This window comes from Schistocerca gregaria, chromosome X (genome assembly GCF_023897955.1).
Source record: "Schistocerca gregaria isolate iqSchGreg1 chromosome X, iqSchGreg1.2, whole genome shotgun sequence".
Lineage (NCBI taxonomy): Eukaryota > Metazoa > Arthropoda > Insecta > Orthoptera > Acrididae > Schistocerca > Schistocerca gregaria.
Window position 1 is genome coordinate 478,862,364 of NC_064931.1, and position 27,104 is coordinate 478,889,467.

At 38.2% G+C, this 27,104-nt stretch overlaps 1 protein-coding gene across 1 annotated transcript in view; it reads right to left on the minus strand.

Moving 5' to 3' along the window:
- Window positions 1-27,104, minus strand: part of LOC126298909 (glycine dehydrogenase (decarboxylating), mitochondrial) — a 304,299-nt gene that overhangs the window by 100,211 nt on the left and 176,984 nt on the right. The window contains exons 7-9 of the mRNA XM_049990452.1: window positions 22,054-22,256; window positions 15,158-15,297; window positions 2,373-2,459 (exon numbers count right to left, since the gene is read on the minus strand). Coding sequence (XP_049846409.1) covers window positions 2,373-2,459; window positions 15,158-15,297; window positions 22,054-22,256 — 430 coding nt within the window. The remainder of the gene's footprint in view (window positions 1-2,372; window positions 2,460-15,157; window positions 15,298-22,053; window positions 22,257-27,104) is intronic.

Genomic DNA, 27,104 nt, shown 5'->3' on the forward strand with positions numbered 1-27,104 from the left:
TTTGTCTGTTTGTCGAACACTCTGAAAAGATATGTGAACATCTCCACCATATGCAGTATTTCACTACAGTCATGTTCTCATTTCTGCTACACATGGCAACTGCCAGTCAGACATAAGTGTGAGTCAGAAGACAGAAAACTATAACCAGTTTGAAATACCCTCACAGCAAGAAACTGATATTCGCTGCTCTATCATTAATATAGTGAGTAGAGATCTGGATAATGCTAGAATGATGGTTTTAGGTAAAGGATTGAATGCTGCACCCACAACAAAAGTTTTGCTAATACCTACTGACAATACCCATTGAAAAAATGGCCACACTTTCCACTGATTCAGCAAATGAATTTTACTATGCTGCCATGAAAGCTCATGCAGTAAAGAGTAATATATCTGTGGGAGAGGGGGCTACACTTTGTACACTTTGACAGGATACTGTAACAGTGGCTGACAGGATACTGTAACAGTGGTTCTTCCAGCTGATAAAGTTAATACTACTGCTTTATTGTTTTGTGATGACTATCGTGGTAAGATGTATAGTTTATAAGATGTATAGTTTACTGAGTGAAAGCATGAGGCAATAACAAAAACTGTTTCCTTTTCAACACATCTTCTTTTCCTGTGTAGGCTGTGTGAAGTTTGAAACCAAGTGCTGTGGCTTTATGGGCCCCCAAAAATCCATATGAAAGATGTTCCTCTGTGACCAGTAGTGATCAACAATGTGTCTGCAAATTACAACAATGCCAACTATGTGTCCTCTTTATTAAGACCTCTCACAGGAAAGTGTGCTCATTATCTTCATAACTCTGCAAATTTTATCAGTGAACTAAAAATCACTCAGTCCAAACAGTTTTGATTTATTAGCTTTGACGTAGTTTCCTTATTCACCAAGGTTCCCCTTTCATTATCTTTATGTAATATTGGCAAAACTTTTGATAAAGAGGCTACAACATTATTCAAATATGTTTTCACCTCAACTTAGTTTTTATTTAACAACAAAATTTTTGAACTTGTTGCCCTTGGTGGCCAATCTGTGTATGGAGGACTTTGAGGAAAAGGCACTGGAATCTACTAGTTTGAAGTGCTCAGTATTTTCAAGATATATTGACAACATGTTGGTAATGTTGTTCTCATGATAAATCGCAGTAATTTTTAAAGTACATAAATATCATCCATGGAAATTTATAATCAATTTATAATGAAAATTGAAAATCTAGAACATGTTTCATTCTAGGATGATTTGGTTTGGTGCAAAGATAGTGGAATATACAGTTTATCAGTGTCTGGCTCATATAAAATTGTACTGTGGGAAAAATAATGTTTGTATCCTTACCAAGCATAAAATGAAACAGATCTTTCACCCTCCACCTAAGCAGCAGGAATTTTGGGTTTCATCAAAGATGACTTGATGCTATAAAGGCTGGAGTTTAAAAGCTCCACTATGAGTGTGGACTATCATACATCAGGCAGATGACAAGTACAGTCCATGAGGCTGCATGGAACACCAAAGGTGCACCTGGCTCTTACACCCCCATAAATAAGCTGTGGCAGAGCACTTCTTCAACACCAGTCACCCTATTTTTGCAGTATGACAATGTAGAAGCTATACTTCATCTTTTTCGGGCTAAGGGATGGAAGAAACAGTAGAAATCTGTTTCGTATAGAATGTAATTAACAGATACTGGTTTCAGCCTCTACAAAGCATGGAATCTAACACTGTCCTTCATAAAATGCCTAAGACATCACTAAAGTGCAGAAACTAATGGCACATCAATATTCCAGCATTGCTCTACCAGCTAACAACAGATGCAGTTTATGCAAAGCTCCTTTCTACTGAATGACATCTCTGGTGGATGTGTGTCTGTGGCCACATGTACAGTGGCATATTCTGTGGGTTTAAAAGGATAGAATGAGCATTGTAGCTTCAGTCTGTTGGCTCACCTGGAAATTGCAGAAACTTACACAGCTGAAATATCAGGAAAAGAAATAGAATTTCAGTGGTTACACACCTGATCTAATGGATCATTCATTACACCGTGTGAACTTGAAGATGCATAGGGGAGATAATATTTTCCATTAGGTATAAAATTAAATGTCAATGTATTCATTTTTCTTTCTTGGAGCATATATGCAATTTAATGTTACAAATAAAATAAAAATTCATGTTCTAAGTTAACATGTCTGACAGGATTAATCTCTTTTTTTCTGTTTTTCCAAAAGTACTTAATCAGTTATACACATTTTGTGGATGATGTATCTAATGCACACAAAAAGCAGATTCATTTTTTTAAACTTTTATAATAATAGAAGTAGTAACACTAGCTTACTTAAACAGATAAACAGCAATTCAGATGCATAATATATTCAGTACCTACCTCTTCTGCTGTTAATCGGGACCCAAAGATCCACAGTAAATCATTTATATCTTCAAGCCCTACTGTCTCATCCAGAGACACACCTATCTGAAAAGAATACTAATGTGAGAAATTTTAACATACAAATGAAAATATCACACAAATGTTGCCAAAAAATGTATATACACTTCATTGAAATTATCTTTTTTAGTTAAATGCATTATAATTGTAATTACTCGTGTGCGTACTGGTGAAGAAAATTTAGGTGGAAATTCTATAGAGTGCTTTAAATTGATGGTGAAGTAACATTCCTAATATTTGTATTGCACCTTTTTTTCTCAATACTTTACATTTTTAATATTATATTAGCCCATGCTATTTTTCTCACTTTCTTCATAAATAAAGCACTGACAGAATGTCTGTATCATTTTATTAAGATTTGTTTTGCAGAAAGGGAAGTATTATAAGCTGTTAATTATGGCTAAATACCACAAATGAAAATTTTTTCTCAAATAATTGATAAAACATAAATTGCAATGGAAAAATACTGAATTAATTAAAAATAACCTGTATCTCACATTTATCTATCAAATTTTATGACTAACTGAAACATTACTTTGGATGTTAATTGCAAGGGAAAAATATTGTTATTGTCTGCAATAATGTAACTTCTTTTGGTACATCATACACCTACATCTAGAATCTGTAAACTGCCTTATTGTATAAGGTGGAATCCCACTATTATTTCCCTTCTTTTATAATGGTACCAAACTGGCTTTGTCACTGCAAGTCTTTGGTGGCACACAATGAGCTGAAGTCTTTTATTCTGAAACTGATTTTATTGGAGGTCTCACTGTTCACTAACTAAGGCAATGTCACTGATTTGAGTCTGTAAGGCTTTTACATTTATTCATATTAACACACATTAATGATTACCAGTCATAGGGAGCCTCATAATATTATTAAGTAGTTGTTAATAAGTATATTATTATTAAATCTGTTCTGAAGAGTCCACTTTCCTTCAAAACAATACTATCAAGTCAAGTTAGTTTTGTCTTAAAACAGATTCCAACCTTGAACTCAAATTAATGACAACACCAGACTTGACAAAAACAGATGTTTGCAAGATGGTAGCATAATGTTTATGATGTCATATCTCCTGACCTGTGTGTTGCACAATGATATAATTTTCCAAGTACATTCATGATTAAGTAATTGTACCCCATATGGCCTACCTAAGAAAGTTTTTTTTTTTTAATACTCTTATGAGTGGCAGTAAATTATGATGGTTGGTTGCAATCTAAAGTACATCAAATTGGACATTTAGTAGTATGATGTGGAGCAAGTAAAATGTTTAGTTTAGCCATAATAATGTATAAAAAAGATTGGTTTGGAGCATAGTAAGTACAATGTGTTCCCAACGTGGCAACTTCTTTTAATAACAACTTCTTTTAATAACAAATTACAAGTACTGGAAAGTAATGAAATCTGATTTTCAGTATGATTTCCACTTATTAACACAAACTGATACAAGCTGATTCAGTTATTTGACGAAGTTAATTTTAAGGACTGTAATTGATGCAGATGTAAAAAACAGGAGAAAAAACTTAAGCAACCTTTATGGTTCAGTCTCTCAAAATTGTTTCCCAGGACATATTCAGCAAATGTCATGGTTTCTGAAGGGTTCATTATTCACTTACATGAGTTATTTATGACTCTGAACTGACAAAAATATTGTTTCATTTTGTTAATCACTGCCCTCAAAGATTGCGAATTAAAACACCCCCTCTTCTTTCTTTAATCTGACAAATTCCTCATGGATGTAATGACCACAAATGAAACACATACATATTATCTGTTACTGGATCTTCTTTGCACACTTTAAAAAACCCAGATTCATCCTTGTTTACCAATCTGGCTTTTTGGCTGGTTCCTTGGATGGATCTGGCTATATTTAGGGTATTCTAGGAATTTTGGTTCGCTCTTTCATTGGAAAGATTGATTTCTTCACAACGGTACCATTATTGTTCAAAGCAAGTTTTTCTTGGATGCTAGAGCACTTTTTTCATTTGATGTTGGAGTAGCTCAGCAAATGTACTCATACCAGCAGCTCCATCACCATCTCTATCAATATAGTCTTTTCAACAGAATCATCCTTCTCCACACACAATGTGTGTGTTCCATTCCAATTAATGTTTGGAACACCTGAAAACCCAGACTCTGAAGATGAAGTGTCTCCTGATTTTTGTGATGTTGATGTTGACAGAGGTTCTGAAGCTGCAGGACTTTGTGATCCAGAAGCTGTATTAGGTGCTAATGCAATGTCCAGAATTGCATTAAGATCATATGGATACAATCTAGTAGCCATAAACCAAGATGTGATATTGGATATGGTCATCGATTTTTCACAAACGTTGACAAAGATTGTTCCAAAGCATTGCTTAGTTATTGCTTTCTCACAATGATTTTTCCAGTACATCATTACTTCTTGGTGCAAGTGCTGTTTGAAATGAATGAAATACTTCTTTATCAAGCGGCTGCAGTCCATGAATAGTATTGGAAGGGAGACAGTATAAAACTATATCATACAGGCCTGTGATTTCCACTATTAGAATATCTAAGTGGCTTTTAGGTATATAAAAAAATCAGTAAGCACTGACCAACAGGTTTATGATGACCAGAACAGTGTAACCATTCAACAAAACTCACTGATCACTTTTCTAACAAGCAGCAAACACATCCTTTAGGTAGATCATCAGCAAAATCTGGTTCCATGCATTCTCCTTTGAATAAGGAACTACTGCTCCTGTTGCAGTTGCACAAGAGACAACCATTTCATTATCCCCATGTTCATTGACAATTATGTGTCTACTGCATGTGCCTTTCTTTGTGGGCACTTATGGTTCTTTAGCTAAATTCAATCTGCACTCTCTCTCATCTATGGAGAAAGTCTTTCAGGATTTCCAAAAATAACAGGCCCTTCAAAAAGAATTTTAACTTTTTGAAAATGGTCTTGAATAACTATATTGTTTAACTTCTGTGCTCTATTCGAATTAAAATATTGAGATTTTCTGATAGGAATTGAAGGGTTTTCCTTTAAAAATTTTCCTTGACCATTTGTGGCTTGCAACCTGTGTAATATCAGAAATAGATGAGTAATACTGCTTTTCTCACAGTATCTGTAGACATGTAGTCTTAAAATTTTATTTGTTATTAGATAGCCCACTTCTGCCAAACTTACTATTCAACAACAGAGTTCAGGATTTTGTTCTTCAGACAAAGTAAACTTTCACTCCAACTTTGTTTTGACTTTGCATCCAAATTTGACACACCAATGTAGAGTTCTTCATGGAATCCTAAATTCTTTTTCTGCTTTATAGTCTGACTCTTCTTCCTTGATGATGGCTTCTACAGCTTTTTTTAGATCATCCTTGCTTCACTGAGACTGTTTCTTAAAATGGCTTGAAGTTAAACCTACAGAAAATAAATAAAAAGTAGACTGTATACTCAGGATGGCCTCCTATCAATAATGGGTATACTCAGTATGTCCTACCAGGCCATATTGGATCCGACTTACAAGAAAAACATTTCACACACATAGGTACACAAATATTATTGTATTGGAAAAACTGATTAAATGATTTACAACAGAACAGATGCATGAAGTAAATGGCAAGTAACACTTGAAGAAACAGTTTAATGAATGAATGACACAAAAAAACTCACTTGCATAAAATAATAACTTTTCTTTGGATGGCAAATACCAAAAGCTCTGTTGTGAAATGGCTGATTGCCACTAAAGACTGGGTGACATGCAGAGACAGTTGATGTAGCTTGCCAAACGTGTATGAGCTTTCATTCATCTGCTATCAAAGTTATCAAGAAATAGCCATTAGGCTGTATTGAGTCACAGGACCTATGGGGTACATTTACGTTATGTGCAGATACTGGCACTGTCCACAAAATGTGTTGTGAATAGAGTTAGTAATAAGGAAGTAACAAATTACAATGTCATATCTTATAATGTTTAAGTTTTATTGTCTGAACAGTGAAAATGTAATAAGCAATATACCTTCTTCCTATCATTTTGTGTGTGTGTGTGTGTGTGTGTGTGTGTGTGTGTGTGTGTGTGTGTGTGTGTATGCGGGCGGGGGGGGGGGGGGGGGGCGCATCAGTGAGGAAAAGTTTCACAAATATTTGAAATTGTGTGTGAAGATTCTTGCAAGTTGCGAAATGCTCTCATTCTCAAATACTGGATGAATGAAGTCCATGTATTGTGTGCGCCATCAGTTACACTGCCTCATGTGTCATCCGTTTGCAAATCCGACTGTATACATGATGTTCATGAACATGACACTGATTCTATTTCTGTGTTGTCTGTCAATTGTACTCCTTCCCTTTCAGGGAAGTTATTCCTCACTGTCCAAATACTTGGTTGAGATGTTCGCATGCAGGTGGATACCGGTTCTGCTGCCACTATCATCAATTCTCAGACATATCTTCAGTTGGGTTCTCCAATCTTGTCACCTATCACTAGGCAATTACAGACTTACAATAAACAGAAAATTTCTCTCTTGGGACAATTTGATGCTGAGGTATCTTACAAATCTGTTGTTCGCACTGTTCCCATATCTGTGGCCGACCATATAGTCCAGTGAAACTATCAGAAAAAAAGCCTGTACCTTGCAAAAGGTAGGGTAGAAGATTTTATTTTTTTAACTCGTTCATATTGTTGGAAAGGTTAGAAAACCAAGTTTTGCCAACAAAATTTCTCTTGGGAAAACTTTCTGCAGTCAAAAAAACTTCGAAAATTTCTGACTTTTTTCAGTTTTTTCAAAATATTTCAGTTTCATTGGCTCCTATCGCTTTGATGTCTATTTTCTTTTTTAAAGAGCACAAAATTCTCTGCAAATTTGATTATTACCATTTTTTTCTACTCCCAGTATCTAAGGCGTTACAGTGCGTCAAAAAATACCAATTTTTCAAATTTCGAGCAAAGTGGCAAATTACCTAATTTTTGAACACTGTTATTTCAGTTTCTATTTGTGTAGTATAAACATATTACTAATCATGTTATTCATTGGAATTTATGATCTCACTCTGCTACAGGGCCAGGACAAACAGCACCATACTCAGTAACTACACACACATTCGCGTCAGATTGCGTGAAGTTTATTTGTGTTACAATATGTAATACAATTGCATGCAGGTGCCGTACATTTTTTACAGTTGATTGATGTTTATAAGAAAAAGTGGCCACCTCTACTTAGAGGATATGTTGAGACTCGAGGAAAAAATGAATTTATCAGAATATGAGAAGTTCACAACGAAAGGACATTTTACAATCCGGCGATCAGAAAAGTATTGGTCAGGGGTTCCTTCTGACATGACTATAGAACAAACATTGATGAGAATCATGAAGAGTTCTGGAGGACTGACTTTTGGCCGATGAATTACGGATAGTGTATTAACCAGATGGACATTGGATATGATTCACATGCAGAACATTTGTGAAGAAATTCAGTCATATTGCGAAGTGAGCGCAGTAACATCAGAACAGATTGTAGGTGCAAGAAGTTGTCGCATTGAATGAGATGGCATAGACTTGCGTAAGCTGCATGATTGTTTTTCAGTGCACCCTCCCTTCCCTGAAAGTGATTTTATAATGTCTATCAGCAGTGGTGTTGTCGGTACGGAGGATGTTAATTGTCATATGTGTCACGAAGAGGGGAAAAAGGCATGAAAAGAATAGTTGGTGACAATTTCCATGATGTAAAGTTCCGTAGAAAAGATAAAGTTGCGACTCTCCTTTCCGCGTTCAATTCTGTAAAAGCTGGGAGCACTAAAATTACTCCTGTTGATTCTTAACTCTTTTCCAAAGGATTTGTTTAATGAAACAAAGTGAAGAAGAGTTAAAAGACTTTCTGAAATATGAACTTGCTCCTTACCCAATGTCCCTATTCTCAGAAAAAGGCATGCAAAAAGAAACAAAATCTTCATTCTATAATGCCTTCGTTCCAGTGGAAGGTGTGAAGTCAGATGGACCGAGTAAATTTTTTGTCATTGACGGAGGGTACCTTATACAGAGTGTGACTTGGACTCTAAATTTTTGCTTCAAGTCAATAGCCCAAAGCTATGTTTCTTCCCTGCAACGTCAATTTGGATCTCAATTTGCTACTGTATTTGATGGGTATCGATGTGAGGGAGACAAATGTAGCACAAATAGTGCTGAGAGGATTCGTAGGTCCAAAAAACATTCTTCGGTTGACGTTGTGGTTGAATCAGAGATGGTGAACCAAGTCCCACAGGACAAGTTGTTGTAGAATGAACAAAACAAGATGCGTTTGATCACACTTCTTAAAAAGGAATTTCTGGAGTGTAGCATTGAAGTGCACCAGGCACAAGAAGATGCTCACGTTATGATTGTAACATCTGCCATTTCAAGAACCAAAGATTTTGGAAGTGTTGTCATTGTAGGAGAAGATGTTTACCTGCTTGTGTTCATGACCGGTTTGGGGCAAGGCATTGAAAACTTATTTTTCTTAAAGCCAGGAAGGGGAAATGCAGAAGACAAGTGGTTTTCCACTGCATCTTACAAGTTTGACAGTGAATATATTCTGTTCAATCACGCCTTTAGCGGATGTGATACAACATCCGCTTCTTTTGGTCAAGGAAAAATTAAGTGCTGCAATATTGTTGTGAAAATGAACACCTAACCTCAGTGCTTTGCACTTCCAATAAACCACATGTTACCTGTGAAGAAATAATAACAGCAGGAGAACAGGTTACTGTCGCATTGTACAGTGGAGGTGTCAGCAGTTCCCACACACTAGACCATTTGCGGTACCAGCTATTCACCAAATCTGCCGCAAAAAGCAAACTGAATCTTGCACGGTTGCCACCTACACAAGATGCTGCACAACATAATTCGTTGTGGACTTACCAACAAGTCCAAAGTTGGATGCGATACTAGAAACCTCCAGAGAAATGGGGCTGGGTGTGTGTGTGTGTGTGTGTGTGTGTGTGTGTGTGTGTGTGTGTGTGTGTGTGTGTGTGTGTGTGTGTGTGTCTTAATGATCTATTTTTATATTTATGGTTTAACAAATACCAGGGCTGAGTTGGCCCATAGTGAACTTCAGGTAGTGATGTAAGAATCACAATAGTTGGGTGCCCAGCAATCCTCATGTTGCATACAGATAAATTTAATACCTGAAAGTGAGGTAGTAAATTCCAACATATAACATGATGTATAATGTATTTATACTACACAAACAGAAACTGAAAAAATAGTGTTCAAAAATAAGGTACCTAGCCACTATGCCCAAAATTTGAAAAATTGGTATTTTTTTGAGGAGCAGTAGCACCTTAGATATTGGGAGTAGAAAACAATGGCAAGAATCAAATTTATAGATAATTTTGTGCTCTTTAAAAAAGAAAATGGACATTAAAGCGATAGAAGCAAAAAAACATATTTTGAAAAAACTGAAAAAAGGCCGAAATTTTCCAAGTTTTTTGACTGCAGAAGGTTTTCCCAAGCGAAATTTTGTTGGCAAAACTTTGTTTTCTAATCTTTCCAACCATATGAACGAGTTAAAAAAATAAACTCTTCTACCCCACCTTTTGCAAGGTATATCTACTATTTGACTGGACTACATAGTAATGCGGAGAATTTTTTTGGTTTCGATGCCTTTCGTGTTTTTGGGTTCTCCATAGATGACTCTTTCAATATCGTCTCTGATGCTATTCCTTATGCTCAATTGGATTCCTTGTTGACGACATTATCGTCCCTTTTTTCTCCTGGGTTAGGCCGTGCAAACGACTTTGAAGCTCATATCACGCTCAAACCTACTTCTCGGCCTATGTTTTTTCGGGCTTGGCCCATTCCTGTGGCCCTTTGTGATCAGGTCAAATGGGAGCTGGATCGTCTCACTGCTTCAGGGGTCTTGCTTCCTGTCACTTTCAGTGAGTGGTCCTCTCCTGTCATCATTGTTGCTAAGCCAAATGGTGATATTAGTCTGTGTGGCGATTTCAAAACCACTGTAAATGCTCAATGCCTTATCGACACTTACCCTATGGCTCGACCTGAAGAACTGTTCACTAATCTTGCTGGAGGCCAGTATTTTTCTAAACTTGACCTGTCAGAAGCTTATCATCAACTTCTTCTCAATGCTGCTTCCTGGCAGTTTCTGGTCCTTAACACGCCTTTTGGGCTCTATCAATACCAACGATTGCCATTCGGGGTTGCCAGCGCCCCTGCTCTCTTTCAGCGATTCTTGGAACAATTATTGCTCACTGTCCCTGGATGAATAAATTACCAGGACGACATTGTTGTCACTGGCTCCGCCACTGACGAACATCTTCAAAATCTCCGCACACTTTTTCATGTCTTACAGACTGCCGGTCTTAAGTGTTATCTTCAGAAATCAAAATGGGGTTTCAACATTCTCGGGATGGTATTTGTCCGCTTCAGCAAACTGTCGCTGTGATCGATGCCCTTCCTCGCCCTACTTCTGTTAAGGAACTGCAGGCCTTCTTGGGGAAAATAGCACACTATCACAAGTTTTTATAGTCTGCTGCTTCAGTGGCTCAGCCGTTGCATCGCCTGTTGCATAAAAACGTGGCTTTTCACTGCTCCGCGTCATGCGATGCGGCTTTCCAGAAATTGAAGACTATGCTGAAACAGGCCCCATGCCTGGCTACTTATCGACCTGGCCAACATCTTGTTCTTGCCACGGACGCCTCTCAATACGGGGTCGGTGCAGTCCTTGTGCACCATTTTTCTGACAGTTCTGAACAACCCATTGCTTATGCCTCCAAAATGCTCACAGAAACCCAACAAAAGTATTCTCAAATTGAAAAAGAAGCTTTGGCCATTATTTATACTCTTCTTAAGTTTGGTGTTTTTCTCTATGGATACAAATTTCAACTTGTTATGGATCACAAACCACTTGTTTCCTTGTTTCATCCATCAACGTCACCTTCCGACAAGGGCTGCACACCGCCTCCAGTGTTGGGCTCTTTACTTGTCTCATTTCAGTTATGAGACTCATTTCCAGCCGATGGCTCAACATGCAAATGCTGATGCACTGTCTCGCCTTCCCATGGGTCCTGATCTGGCATTCGATAGGGATGAACTTTTGTGTTTCCACCTGGATGTTGCCGAGCAGCGGGTTGTGGACGGGTTCCCCATCACTGGATACCAGCTGGTGGCTGCTACGGGTTCTGACCCTACCCTCTCCCAGGTTTTACACTGTATTCAGAAGGGTTGGCCAGATCATCCATCCAGTAAGACTTCTGATCCATTGTGGAACTAGTAAGCTTTGCGTTACCGCCTCACGGCTAGGGATGGTGTTATCCTCCTTTCCACCGAAAATGCTTTGCTGCATTTTGTGGTACCTGCATCTTTGCATGCTTCGGTCTTGTGCCTCCTTCACCAAGGGCACTGGGGTCTCTCTCGCACAAAATCTCTGGTGCGCCGTCATGTGTACTGTCCAGGCATCGACTCTGAAATCGCACACATGGTCGCTGCCTACGGCCCTTGTGCATCACAGACCGCTACCCCGAAGTCATCTTTGTCATCGTGGCCTTCGCCTGATAAGTCCTGGGAGCGTATTCATGCTGACTTCGCGGGACCTTTTTTAGGTACTTATTGGCTTCTCGTTATTGATGCATACTCTAACTTTACTTTCATTGTCCGTTGCACGTCGCCTACCACCATGGCAACCACCAATGCTCTAGCTCGCATTTTCTCTTTGGAAGGCCTTCCCTCTACTCTTGTTACTGATAATGGTCCACAATTTGCCTCTTCCGATATGGGAGATTTTTGTGCCCGTCACGGTGTCATGCATGTCACAGCCCCTCCATTCCATCCACAGTCAAACGGTGAGGCTCAACGACTGGTATGCACATTTAAGGTTCAGATGAGGAAACTCCTGACTTCTTATGCTGCTGATGATGCGCTTCTCCAATTTCTGGCTTCTTACCGTTTCACCCCCATGGGCGACCACAGCCTGGCTGAGCTCTTACATGGCCGACAGCCCCGCACGCTATTTCATCTTCTGCGGCCTTCCACCTCACGGCCGCAGGTGCCTTCGCTTGGCCAGTTCACCGCCAACGACCTTGTATGGGTAAGGGGATATGGCAGGCGGCCAAAATGGAGTCCTGGCCGCAGAGGAGGAGGAGGAGGAGGAGGAGGAGGAAGAAGAGGAGGAGGAGGAGGAAGAGGAAGAGGAGGAGGAGGAAGAGGAAGAGGAGGAGGAGGAAGAGGAAGAGGAGGAGGAGGAAGAGGAAGAGGAGGAGGAGGAAGAGGAAGAGGAGGAAGAAGAGGAAGAGGAGGAAGAAGAGGAAGAGGAGGAAGAGGAAGAGGAAGAGGAAGAGGAGGAAGGAGGAAGGAGGAAGGAGGAAGGAGGAAGGAGGAAGGAGGAAGGAGGAAGGAGGAAGGAGGAAGGAGGAAGGAGGAAGGAGGAAGGAGGAGGAGGTTGGTGTTGAACGTCCCGTCGACAGCAAGGTCATTAGAGACGGAGCACAAGCTCGGATTAGGGAAGGATGGGGAAGGAAGTTGGCCGTGCCCTTTCAAAAGAACCATCCCAGCATTTGCCTGGAGTGATCTAGGGAAATCACAGAAAACCTAAATCAGGATGGCCGAACGTGGGATAGAACCATCGTCCTCGAAAATGCACATCTTAAGAAGCTGTGGCCAATGCCTGTATGAAATCCAGATGGACACGGGTGTTGCAGTGCGTCATTCAGACCAGCTTTGGGCTAGTGTGCCAGCAACGCCTGTTCCAGACGCTGCTACACCAGCTTTGGCTCTACCTGAGACTCAGGATACTGGAATATCTCATTACTCACAAAGCAGTACTCTCACCATCATATTAGTGCCAGCACAAAACTGACGCCACCAGGAGACGTGCCCATGCAGGAACCAGATGACCATCATCTGTCTGAGCAACTCTAATTGCCTCCTTCTCCTACAGACGTGGACACATCGTCCATGTCTCCTGTTATAACAACCAGACTTGCCGCAATGGGCACATTGGTGCAAGGGGCCCCAGCAGATTCGACCCCCACGTCTCCTGTCATCTTGACCTGTTATCATTGGGGACACTTCCGTCCATATGGGAAGCCTCCTCCTTGAGACGTAACAGTCAGTCAAACAACACCTATGGACGTTAGCCATCTACAGGCCACCTCCATCAAGATCTGTTTTTTTATGTAGGCCATAAATGTTACTGAATTTTTGAAGAAAGTGAACAGTTTACTGGTAAGATTGAAATTAAGGGTCTCCAAAGAGCTATGCATTTTTATGAATGAACAGTTATTAGTTCATCACATTTTCACGACCTCATGGCATGTAAACAAATTTCAGTTACAAATTTACCTTTAACAAAATGTTTTATTTAGAACTGCCTATTCTATTGGAATTAGCAGCACTCAAATAATCTAGTGAAATACGAATTTTAATGATGTATTGCTGAGATAGGTCCGCCTCCATAGCAGGGTGGTCAGCGCGCTTGTTTGCCATGTAGGGGAGCCGGGTTCGATTCTCAGCATTGCGAGGGATTTTTCCTGGTGGGAGAAATTGTATGGGGTGTACTCAGCCTCAAAAGGCTAACTGAGGAGCTTCTCAACAGATTAGTAACAGTTACAAGGTTACTAAACCTGACAATGACTGGGAGAGTGGTGTGCTGACCACATGCACCTCCATACTGTATCCAATGATGCCATGGGAAAAGATGACATGATGGTCAGTCAGGCCTGATTGGCCTGTTTAGAGCCAGAATACAGATCTTTACCTGTACCTTACTACCTTTATATGAATTTTGACACGTCTGCTACTAGTTTGACAATTAAAAGGGGAAAAATTAGTTATCTAAAGGAGTAGAATGGTAGCAAATAGAGTAACTCCATGTCGTTGCATTACACTTTGTTCCAATCACAGATGGTGCTTGGGAAGAGCACCTGTCAGTAAGCCTCTTTGTGTGCTTGAATTTCTTTGATTTTTCCATCATGGTCACTTCACAAGATGTACGGAGGAATAAGTAATTAATTGCCCAACACATTTTGGAATGTACTCTTCATAAATTTCAATGGTAAATCTCTCTGTGATGCTGAAAGTGCTTTCTGTAGTGTCAGCTGAATGAACCCATGACAACATGCACTGCTCTTAGTTATTTTTGGACATGAATTATATGACTTATGTGCAGTATACAGATATTGTACATTATTATATTGCAAAATGAATCATAAATTCTAATTACAATCAGTGATTTTTCTTTCGCTTGTGCCTTTGTCCCACCACAGGTATGCAGGGTCAGCATGGTTAACTGGATTTGGCCAGGTGTGACCGAAGGGGTCACCGAAAGCCCTTCCTGCTGCCACACAGTGTGGTGTGTACCCCAACTGTCTGCGACTAGTGGAATCCATGGAATAACGCGAAAGTGTTCAGATGTCTGCGAGCCATGTAACTGAGATGGGACATGGGGACCAGCCCGGTATTCACCTAGGGGGGTGTAGAAAACCACCTAAAAACCACATCCAGGCTGGCCGGCACACTGACTGTCATCGTAAATCCTCCAGGCAGATTCCATTCCAGGCTGGCGTGCCTACCCAAGTCCACGAAGCAGCGCATTAACGCTCTTGGCTAACTTTTCGGGTCTAATTACAATCAGTGATTGCCCTCTAAATTTACATTAAAACATAAAAGGAGGAAGGGTGATTAGAATTTAATGTCACATTGACAATGTGGCCATTAGAGATGGCATTAAAACATAGTAAAAAGAAAAGTTGAACATGAAAGTACTCACCATTTCATCATCATATACTCTGAGGTTAATCTCCTTCTGGCGTGCACGGTGCAATATTTCTGCACAATCCATGCTAGGTGTTATCTTGACTGTGTCAAAATACATAGGATTGAGGACTGTGTTCCCATTTTCCTTTATACCTGTGTGGACAGATACAGATATACCATGTGAATAGCTCTCATGGCTAGCAATATCATTATGTATTGCAAATTGAATACTGACTGTATTTCAAGAGTCTAAATTAGTGATGAATCATTGACAATCTCTTACACAATGATAAACAGTACCTAAGCAAAAAAAGTACAATATCAATAATCTGTTATTGTTCTAATATACCATCACTTGATCAATATTCCAACTAACAATGGTGGCATTGGCATCTGTGTAACTGATATTTCCACATACAGTGGCTGTGACTAATTGTCATAGCAAAATTGCCAGATGCAGATGGATATTGGTCTGTTACAGGAAATACATATCTAGCACAGTGGCTGGGTCAGCAATTTGTATCTTCCCATTGAACCTTATGTTACACTGATATCCAAATACAGATGTTACCTCAGTATTTGGATTTTGACTTGGATTTGGCATCCTGATTGTGTGTTTTGTTAAAGAAAACATACATAGGAAACCCACTACCACTAACAGATACATACAGAAGGGACACACATAACTCTGTAACTGTTAAATTTGAAGCTCTGCTGTTTTGTAAACTCCCAATCTACAATAACAGAGGAAATGGCGAATGAAGCTGACTGCAAATTTCTTCATGACTTTCTTGCTTTAGAAAATGGGGAAGGGTAGCTTCTCTAATTAATTGAAACTTTCTCTCTTCCAGATACATATCTCACTTCAAACATAAAATGGGATGCATACTAGAACAATTAACTTATGCTTCTTCTGATGATGGTCTGTCTTTTGCACCACCAGACTTTCCCAGATTGTGCCTGAAAAGACTGGAAACTGAGAAGGACACTGTTGTTGTTGTTGTTGTTGTTGTTGTTGTTGTTGTTGATGTCTTCAGTCCTGAGACTGGTTTGATGCAGCTCTCCATGCTATTCTATCCTGTGCAAGCTTCTTCATCTCCCAGTACCTACTCCAACCTACATCCTTCTGAATCTGTTTAGTGTATTCAACTCTTTGTCTCCCTCTACAATTTTCACCCGCCACGCTGCCCTCCAGTACTAAATTGGTGATCCCTTGATGCCTCAGAATGTGTCCTACCAACTGATCCCTTCTTCTAGTCAAGTTGTGCCACAAATTTCTCTTCTCCCCAATTCTATCCAGTACCTTCTCATTAGTTATGTGATCTATTCATCTAATCTTCAGCATTCTCCTGTTGCACCACATTTCGAAAGCATCTATTTTCTTCTTGTCTCAACAAGTTATCTTCCATGTTTCACTTCCATACATGGCTACACTCCATACAAATACTTTCAGAAATGACTTCCTGACACTTAAATCTATACTCGATGTTAACAAATTTCTCTTCTTCAGAAATTCTTTCCTTGCCAACCTGTCTACATTTTGTATCTTCTGTACTTCGACCATCATCAGTTATTTTGCTCCTCAAATAGCAAAACTTCTTCACTACTTTAAGTGTCTCATTACCTAATGTAATTCCCTCAGCATCACCCAACTTAATTCGACTACATTCCATTATCCTCATTTTGCTTTTGTTAATGTTCATCTTATGTCCTCCTTTCAAGACACTGTCCATTCAATTACAATGTCATCGGCGAACCTCAAAGTTTTTATTTCTTCTCCATGGTTTTTAATTCCTACTATGAATTTTGTTTTCTTTACTGCTTGCTCAGTATACAGATTGAATAACATTGGGGATAGGCTACAAACCTGTCTCACTCCCTTCCCAACCACTGCTTTCCTTTCATGCCCCTCAACTCTTCTAACTGCCTTCTGGTTTCTGTACAAATTGTAAATAGCCTTTTGCTTCCTGTATTGTGCTCCTGCCACCTTCAGAATTTGAAAGAGAGTATTCCAGTCAACATTGTCAAAAGCTTTCTCTAAGTCTAAAAATGCAAGAAACGTAAGTTTGCCTTTCCTTAATCTATCTTCTAAAATAAGTCATTGAGTCAGTATTGTCTCAAGTTTTCCAACATTTTTACAGAATCCAAACTGATCTTCCCCAAGGTCGGCTTCTACCAGGTTTTCCATTAGTCTGTAAATAATTTGTGTTAGTATTTTGCATCTGCGGCTTATTAAACTGATAGTTCGGTAATTTTAACATCTGTCAACACCTTCTTTCTTTGGGATTGGAATTATTATATTCTTCTTGACGTCTGAGGGTATTTACCTGTCTCATACATCTTTCTCACCAGATGGTAGAGTTTTGTTAGGCCCTGCTCTCCCAAGGCTCTCAGTAGATATATGGAATGTTGTCTACTCCCAGGGCATTGTTTTGAGTTAGGTCTTTCAGCGCTCTGTCAAACTCTTGAGGCAGTATCATATCTCCACTTCATTTTCATCTACATTCTCTTCCCCTTCCATAATATTATCCTCGAGTACATCACCCTTGTATAGACCCTCTATATACTCCTTCCACCTTTCTGCTTTCCCTTCTTTGCTTAGAACTGGGTTTCCATCTGAGCTCTTGATATTCATACAACTCGTTCTCTTTTCTCCAAAGGTCTCCTTTAATTTTCCAGTATCTTCAGGCTTCTTCGATGTATGCAACCTTCTTTCATGGTTCTTGCACCAAGTGTTAGCTATGATTAAGTTGTGCTCTGTGCAAAAGTCTACCAGGCAGTTTCCTCTTTTACTCTATACCCCCATTCCATATTCACCTACTACATTACCTTCCCTTCCTTTTCCTACAATTGAATTCCAGTCGCCCATGACTACTATATTTTTGTCTCCCTTTGCTATCTCAATAATTTCTTTTATCTCACCATACATTTCATCAATGTCTTCGTCATCTGCAGAGCTAGTTGGCATATAAACTTTTACTACTATGGTACGCATGGGCTCGTGTCTATGTTGGCCACAATAGTGTGTTCACTATGCTGTTTGTAGTAGCTTACCTGCACTCCTATTTTTTATTCATTATTAAACCTACTCCTGCATTACCCCTATTTGTTTTTGTATTTATAACCTTGTATTCACCTGACCAGAAGTCTTGTTCCTCATGCCACCGAACTTCACTAATTCCCACTATATCTAACTTTAATCTATCCATTTCCCCTTCTAACCTACATGCCTGATTAAGATATCTGATATTCCACGCTCTTATCCGTAGAACGCCAGTTTTCTTTCTCCTGATAACAACATCCTCCTGAGTAGTCCCAGCCCAAAGATTTGAATGGGGGACTATTTTACCTCCGGATTATTTTACCCAAGAGGACACCATCATCATTTAACTATACAGTAAAGCTGCATGCCCTGAGGAAAAATTACGGCTGTAGTTTCCCCTTGCTTTCAGCCGTTCGCAATACCAGCACAGCAAGGCCATTTTGGTTAGTGTTACAAGGTCAGATCAGTCAATCATCCAGACTGTTGCCCTTGTAACTACCGAACAGGCTGCTGCCCCTCTTCATGAACCACATGTTTGTCTGGCCTCTCAACAGATGCGCCTCCACTGTGGTTGCACCTACGGTACGGCTATCTGTGTCACTGAGGCACACAATCCTCCCCACCAGCGGCAAGGTCCATGGTTCATGGGGGTGGGGATGAGGGACCTTGGGACCTTAAGGAGTTTTAAGAATAGGAGTGCACTGGGAGGCATAGCAAATTTGCTGTAATGTACTCTGAAATTACTACTGTGCTAAAGGGGGATACAAAATCAACAGTCTTCTGTAATTCATAACTGCCTTCATGTTTTTTCTTTATTTTTCTTTGTTTAATTCTATCAGTCTTTGTTAGTCATCAATTTTCATTTAATAACTATTTACCTAATCATGTTTTTCTATTTTTTATTGGAAATTATAGAAATTTACTCCACAATGATCTTAAATTTTGAGTGAGCTTGGTTCACAGAAGATTGCCAATTTTAATTAGAAAATTTTTTAAAAAATTTTTATCAGTTACATGGCTCTTACAATTTAATAGAAAGCATTTTGGTTTTTGTTGCTTTCACTTGCTATGATACTAACCAAAATATGTTAAAATGAACTGAGCTCTAAGGCCTTTTAACATTAATTGTTAGTAATGGCTAGCATCCCTTAGTAAATGCTGGGAATTCATTCATTTAACTGTAGACACCATTTGTATCTTAGAGAAGCAAAGGAACTTCATACCATATCACCACGTACTTTTTTTGAACCTAATAAACATCAGGTATTTAAAATGGCCCAGAATTTGCACACTAAAAAGTTTGTTAGCTGAAGACTCAGTCACCACTTCATCAAACTGAGTTATTCTTGTGGTGGTCTGCCTCTTCCATTTATTTACACAGTAAAACAAAGATATCATTACTTGTTACATAATACAAGACAAAGTCATACAGACTAGTGCTCTCCAAATGATGAATGGAGCAAAGAACCAACTAAGGATGCAAAATTCACATAAGGAACCAGTTCCAGCTGGGTTATTCAGCTGGCACATGTAAGTTACTGCATGCAGTTGACATAGATGTTATTACTTCCTTCCACTCACTGACCTCTGTTATTTTTCCATATTTGTGGAAGTTTGTTATGTCTTGTGCATGTTACAAATCCACTTAATAAATTGTTATTTGCCAGAGACAACTGCTGTATCTCTGGACTCAATGTTGACAACATATCAAGCAATTATCTAGTGGATTGGCTGGGCAGAAATCAATAAACCTCACACCAATACCAAACCATGGTGGATGATGTCCTTGACCCATATCTACATAGCACTGGCAGTGCACTACCAGATTGGCTCTGCTCTGCATGTTGCTGCCTAGATATTATGTCCCTTACCCACAGCTGAACCAGCTCAACCTCAGCAACTGAAATAAGCATATCACTGTCATTACATTCTCCACTGCTTGTACTGAAGGAAAGTTGAGAAGGCATGCTCATGCTGCTAGCGATAGCAAAATTGTGACAGTTTGTGGGTGTTATTTTTACAACATGAGCAAAATTCATCTTGTTCTGCAACTGCAGAATGGGAAAGGGTAGACAAGCCACACAGAGGAAAGCAGACTTTGTGAAGGAGCTATCAGCAGTTCTGCTCAATGAACTCATTGACTGCCTCAAGCAGACTTCAGTACACCAGTCCCCCACCCCACCCCTGCATCAAACATTGTCATGTAATTCTCTGACTCTCTGTTTTAAGCATTTCACTTGACTCCAAACCAAAACAGCCACATACCAGTAGGGACCAAAGATAGTCTCTGAAACCAGGTTGCAGGCAACATCCCTGCTGACATGAGCGATGATTTGCAGGTAGATGCACTGAGTGTGCTCAGTCATTGCTGGCAAAGCCTCCTTCACATTTCAGATGTGATTCCCAGCAAGCAGACAGAGTGAATACTGGCCTTCTCTCTGACCTGCCAGCTATTTCTCTGGTGAACTCCATGACCCACCAAACACTGGTGCTCCCAATGACAAGCATCCATTATACTGTTTCTAACTCCATGTGACATATTTGGGAGGACGTAGTTATGCTCCATCCTCTGGACCCAGTGATGGTGCTCCACCCAGTATATTTAGCATCTGACTTGGAAACTAGTGCTGCTGCCATTGACAAACCCATAATTGATAGCTAACTGCAACAGATCACATGGGCTGCTGAGGTCCATGGCTGCCACATCACTACACTATTTCCACAGCTCTGTTCTGCATGACAGTGCATAGATTACTCCTCTTGCCTATAGTTGTGGCCACTTATGCCTCATTATTAACTGGGATTTGTTTTTGGACTGCTCACGATTTTGTGAACTCCCATGACTCTGATATGGACTCACCTGCAGAGTTCATTTGAAATAAGTTATTTATGTGTGTGGTGTCTATTCACAATGATAATGCTTTGGACACATACTTAGCCATCTACAAGGTTAATTCCAAAATTTCTACTATGTGCAAATGTAAATAGTATAAATTCTGTCTTGCCAACAAATTTTTAGTTGCTCACCTACAACAACATCTGGTAATCCATTTTCTGTTTATCCATTTCTTGTTTTAATCATTGGGTAAAATTGTATTGCACTTGTATACTTGATATGTACTTTTGTTAAGATGAAAAACTGTTTCTAGTTTTTCTTGATTTGGTTTCTCCTATACAATGGATATCAAAATGGATATCACTTTCTTGTAACATCCATCATCTTAAAATTCAAATTCAGTTCTGAAAATTTTCACACTCTGTGAGACTGTAGAAAAGAATGTTATTTATAAACAGAATTATGCCACAGTATTGCTCATAAAGATGATATGGCAGCATAAAATGAACAATTGAAAGCAGTTCATTTACTCTGGTGCATGTCACAAGAATAGGAGATGTTTCTACATAGAAGATGTATAATGTCTTTCTTACTGTGTATCTTCCTTGGTAATATGATATCCATATGAATACCCATGACAATTTGTACAAAACAGAATGAAACAAAAAACTGGAAAGAATTTATCACTTTGAGGAAAGTACATATTAAGCCTACAACTTCAACATTATTTAACCTACTGTCTAAAACTGGAAATGAATTACCAGACTCTTGGTGCCTATTACATTTTGTAGCATACACATTTTCTTCACTACTAGAATTTCTACTCATTCACCGACTGTTTTTATAACAGTAATATTTTAGGCCAATTAAATATTTCAGTTTAAGCTATAGTTCTTTAACAGAGCTCTGTGTTTTACATTTTCTATTGCACTACTTTAATACCACAGGTATCCAAAGTTGCTATTCCTTCTTATCTGTAAAATGCATTCTTATAAGCTATAACTACAGTCATGAGCATCTGATGGTGTACCTGCTGCTAGAATAAGAGCAGATGTATGGACACGTTGACCGATCTTGCGAAGCCCTTCTGGTCCATGGTACACAGCATACATTGCAGCCATATTGGCCAGCAGAGCCTGAGCTGTACAAATGTTACTAGTTGCCTTATCTCGACGGATGTGCTGCTCTCGAGTCTGCAAAGCCAATCGATAGGCATCATGACCTCCAGCATCTCTGAAAAACCATCTCAGATGCAATAGAGTCCCTGATGTTTAAAAGAATGAAATACTAAGCAAAAAATAGAGCTCATTACAATTTTAACATTAAGTTTTAGCTGTTAGTTTAAATTCATGACTTTTCTGTAAATAAGTCTCTTATTTTCTTATTGTGCCTTCAACAATATTTCATGATAAAAATACTTTATGATAACACTGTGTTTATGCAGTAAGATAACTAAATCTGTAATGCTGATAGAACAGTTTGTTCCCATCTATTAGTGCTCTATTTATCATGTGCTGCTTAATGATTTTATCAGAATGAAATTACTCCTCTTCAAAATCTGTTGTAATAAGCTTATTCCTTTTATTATATAAATGCATCTGAAATGTGTCTGCTGTGTTCATTTCAAACAATTTCACACATTTTAGGATTATCATTCACTGTGTTTCATACATAGTTTCATTAGATGGAGAGCATTTGACAAAGTTCAGCTGTAGTATGCTGTTGGCATCTGTATTTCTCTACAGCACATTTCTTGGTATGTGTTATTCTTCTAGCTCTAGGAAAGCTTATTTAATTTATTTTTATAACTACAGCTTTAGTTCAACCCACTGATTTCACTTTCTGTAAGTTTCAAATAACTGCAATGCAACTTTCCTAGTTTTTTACTTTAATTCATTTCTACCTGTGCTCAGTTGAAGGATATAAACATAGAAGAGATAGCATAGCAAATAAAATAAGCAAGATGTAGAAGAATCTATAAAATGAAGTAATCATAGACTTGAATGCGAGAAATGACAAAGAGGTGAGAGGAGACAACCACTGACTCCTAAGTTTGTCATGGTTCATATTTGTTTCTGGGTTTATATTCCACTACAATTTTTCTATCATCATGTTAAAAAGGAAACAACACTAAGTGTCTTCAAAGATATCTTTCAGTTTTATACAGCTAATCCAGCAAAGCAAACACCACAACTAGTACAATGTGTGAATGAAACATGTACCACAATTTTGCAAGTAGAAATAAATAAAGACATTTATTAAATGCAGAATGAAGGAGAAAGACAGTAATAACATGGTGAGCTGTAGTGAAAGTGAAATGCAGAGAACTATTCGTAGAATGTCCATATAAAACAGTAATACAGTACTTGAGATGAGGCTGCAGTAGTTTAAATAAAGAGCAAGCAAACAGAGCTTGTTTATATTAATATTGACAATTGAGAAATATTTTTGACATCAAAATTTTTTCTACTGAAAATAGACTAATCATATGTAACAATATTAGATGATAACTAGTTCAGGGATCATTTGGTTTGAAAGTGGCCACAGCACAGAGCACAACTTAAAATATAAAAGTACGTCATAGAAAAAAACAATGGGTATGAATTACCATTTTGTCCAGTGACTTATAAATGTTGAGATGGTTTTTCACACAATTTCATGAAAATATGTCTTGTAGACAGTTTAGAAACAAAGAATAAGATCTATGCATATCAATTGATTATGATACATGTACAAAAATATGATGACTGAGAGAAAGGAATCTTCAGAACTGCTATATGGAAGCCTGGCAAAGTGCTTACAGTTCATTAAAATCATTATCTTTAGACCTGCAGGTTCTTATGTCACTTAACTGAGATTAAGGAGTACACATAAATGAATCTTATCTGAGCAATGTTTGATTTATAGATTACAATTATATTTGCTTTGACTGAAAAATGAATAAACACGGGAGAGTAAGGACAGAGCTTAAAATTACACATAATTTTAGCCTTATTAATATTAATTGGTTTGATAACGGGGTTAGAGAGATTAACACCCTCTTTATTGAACCAGACAGCAAATTCATCTACTTAGAGCAGCTCAATTTGATGAGTGGGTATACACCAAAGAGAAAAACAGAAAATTAAAATGGTCTCAATTCATCCAGGAAACAGAATTCCAAATTTAGAAGTAAATTTAAAATGTGCTTTTACTTTAACAAGTGACTGCTTTATATTTTGGCAGTGACATCAATAGATGGGATACATGAAACAAAGTCACCAGAAAGTTTCTATAGTTGTCTATGACCCTTGAGTCTGTAAATCATTCAGTACTATTTTTGCAAATTATAAACGTGTGATGTGAAAGGAGTAGCAATAGCTTTCTAAATTATAATCTGTAATATAAGACATTGTGCCAAACTATATCACAAATATGAATGGCAGTGGAATCGTCATACAAAATTGTTAGTTGGGGCATCCTGCAAGGACGAATTCTTAGGCCATTTTCTTTTTCTTGTATATATTAATTTGTATATATTAATAATTTAACATAACCCCAAAACTCAGTGTTACTAATCTAATGCCATTTATTAATTAGAGGTGGACTGCAAAGTCAGACATCCAAAACAACAGTGAGAACTTTAATGTCCGATTGCAGAAAATCTTTGATTAATTCACATCATAATAAAAATAAGAAAAAGTATAACATACCTCAAGTGGGAAAAAATACCAATAAAAGGTGAAAAATCAGATAAGCATCAATTTCTAGACACTGTTGTACATGAGCACCTTAGGTAAAAAAAAGAGATATCACCTACATTTGTAAAAATATCAGCTGCAGCATTTACATATTTAAATATCCCACAACCATAACAATTCCTCCTGTTTTAAAACAAATCTACTCTGGATTAATCTGTTCACATCTACAATATTGGGTCAAGATTTGGAGTGGAGCACCTGCATTCTAGATGAATATCTCCAGACTTGATAAGTAAGCAGTTGTAACAACAGCCAATACAATAATCCTGTGCAGATTATCTAACTAATTATAATTTACTAACTGTGCAGTACATACATTCTTAAAATAGTTATGTTCATAAAAGAGAATGTATAAAATAGTAAAATGGACATATTCATCATTATATGATGCTTAATAATAAAAGAACTACAGATTACAGTCCACCTGCTGTTGCAAACTATATATAAAGCTGTCAAATGATATAAAGCAACTTCATGGAAATATATTGAGAACAAATTAAAACAGTAAATAATTAAAATTAAGTGAGGGATGGGCATAAAATGATAAATGGATCCTTCTATCACCCACTAGACTCATCTCCTGATGTAACCAAAAGCTTCTGAGGAAACCACAATTGACTTGTACGTAAGTTCCCCAGCCATACTGTAGTCTTTGTTGCAGGCTTGAATCAGCCAACAACTAGTTGAGAAAATTACAATTTTGTTAGTAGTGTGCGTGAGAATCCATCCTGTGCAACTTTACTAAATACCATGATGCATTGGTGGCCACAATGATTACCAAAGTACAAAAGACATTTAAAGCAAGCAGAAAGATGTATATGTTGAGTAAACTAGACAAAAAACCAGTAATGTCTTATGTGAATGAGGAACTTGAAACTTTCAGGATAGGTCAGGAGCATGTAGAGGAACTCTGACTCAGGTTTAAAAGAATAGTTTACCATGCACTGGATAGATATGTACCCAGTAGAACAGTTCATAATGGGAGGGAACCTCCATGGCATACAGTCACTGTAAAGAAACTTCTAAAGAGAGAGAGATTACTGTATAATAGGTGCAAAACAAAGTGCAAGGCTATAGATAGAGAGATGCTGAATGAAACGTGTTTGGCTGTCAAGAGAGCAATATGTGATGCCTTCAATTACTACTAAAAGAGAATATTGTCAAATGACATTTCACAAAATCCAAAGAAATTCTGGTCACATGTAAAGGCTGCTAGTGACACCAAAGTTGATGTCCATGATGTCCAGTCCCTTGTGAATGAGACATGAAATAAAATTGTGGGTAGCAAAGCAAAATCTGAAATGCTGAATTTCATTTACGAATGTTCCTTTACAAAGGAAAACCCAAGACAAATGCCCCAATTTAATCCTTGCACCACTGAGAAGATGAATGAAATAAGTACAGTATTAGTGTCAGTGGTGTTGAAAAAACAGCTGAAATTGTTATAATCAAACAAAGTTCCAGGCCCCAATGGAATCCCTGTCAAATTCTACATTGAATTTGCAGCTGAGTTAACCCCTCTTCTCACTATAGTCTATCATAGACCCTCTAACAAAACTCTGCGCCCAGTTCTTGGAAAAGGCACAGGTCACACCTGTATACTAGAAGGGTAGTAGAAGTGATCCACAACACTACCATCCGATAGCCTTGGCATTGATTTGTTGTAGAATCTTAGAACCTATTCTGAGCTCAAACATAATGATTTATCATGAACAGAATGACCTCCTCAGTCATAACCAGCATGGTTTAAAAAAAAAAAAAATCTATCATATGAAGCTCAACTCATACTTTTCTCACATGACATAATGGAAGCTTTGGATCAAAGCAACCAGGTAGACACAGTGTTTCTTGATTTCCAGAAAGCATGGACTCAGTACCACACCTATACTTATTGTCAAAAGTACAATCATATGGGGTATCAAGTTAAATTTGTGACTGGATTGAGGACTTTTTATTAGGCAGGACACAGCATGTTATCTTGGATGGAAAGTCATCATCAGATGTAGAAGTAACTTTGGGTTGACCCCAGGGAAGTGTGTTGGGACCATTGTTGTTCATGTTGTATGTTAATGACCTTCAGACAGTATCAATAATAAAATCAGGCTTTTTTGCAGATGATGCAGTTATTGATAATGAAGTACCATCTGAGGGAAGCTGCATAAATACTCAGTCAGATCTTGTTAAGATTTCAACATGTTGCAGAGATTGGCAACTTGCTCTAAATGTTCAGACATGAAAAACTGTGCTCTTCACAAAATGAAAAAAAAAAAAAAACATCGTATCTTATGATCGTAATTCCAATGTGTCACAGTGGGAATCGGACGACTAATACAATTACCTG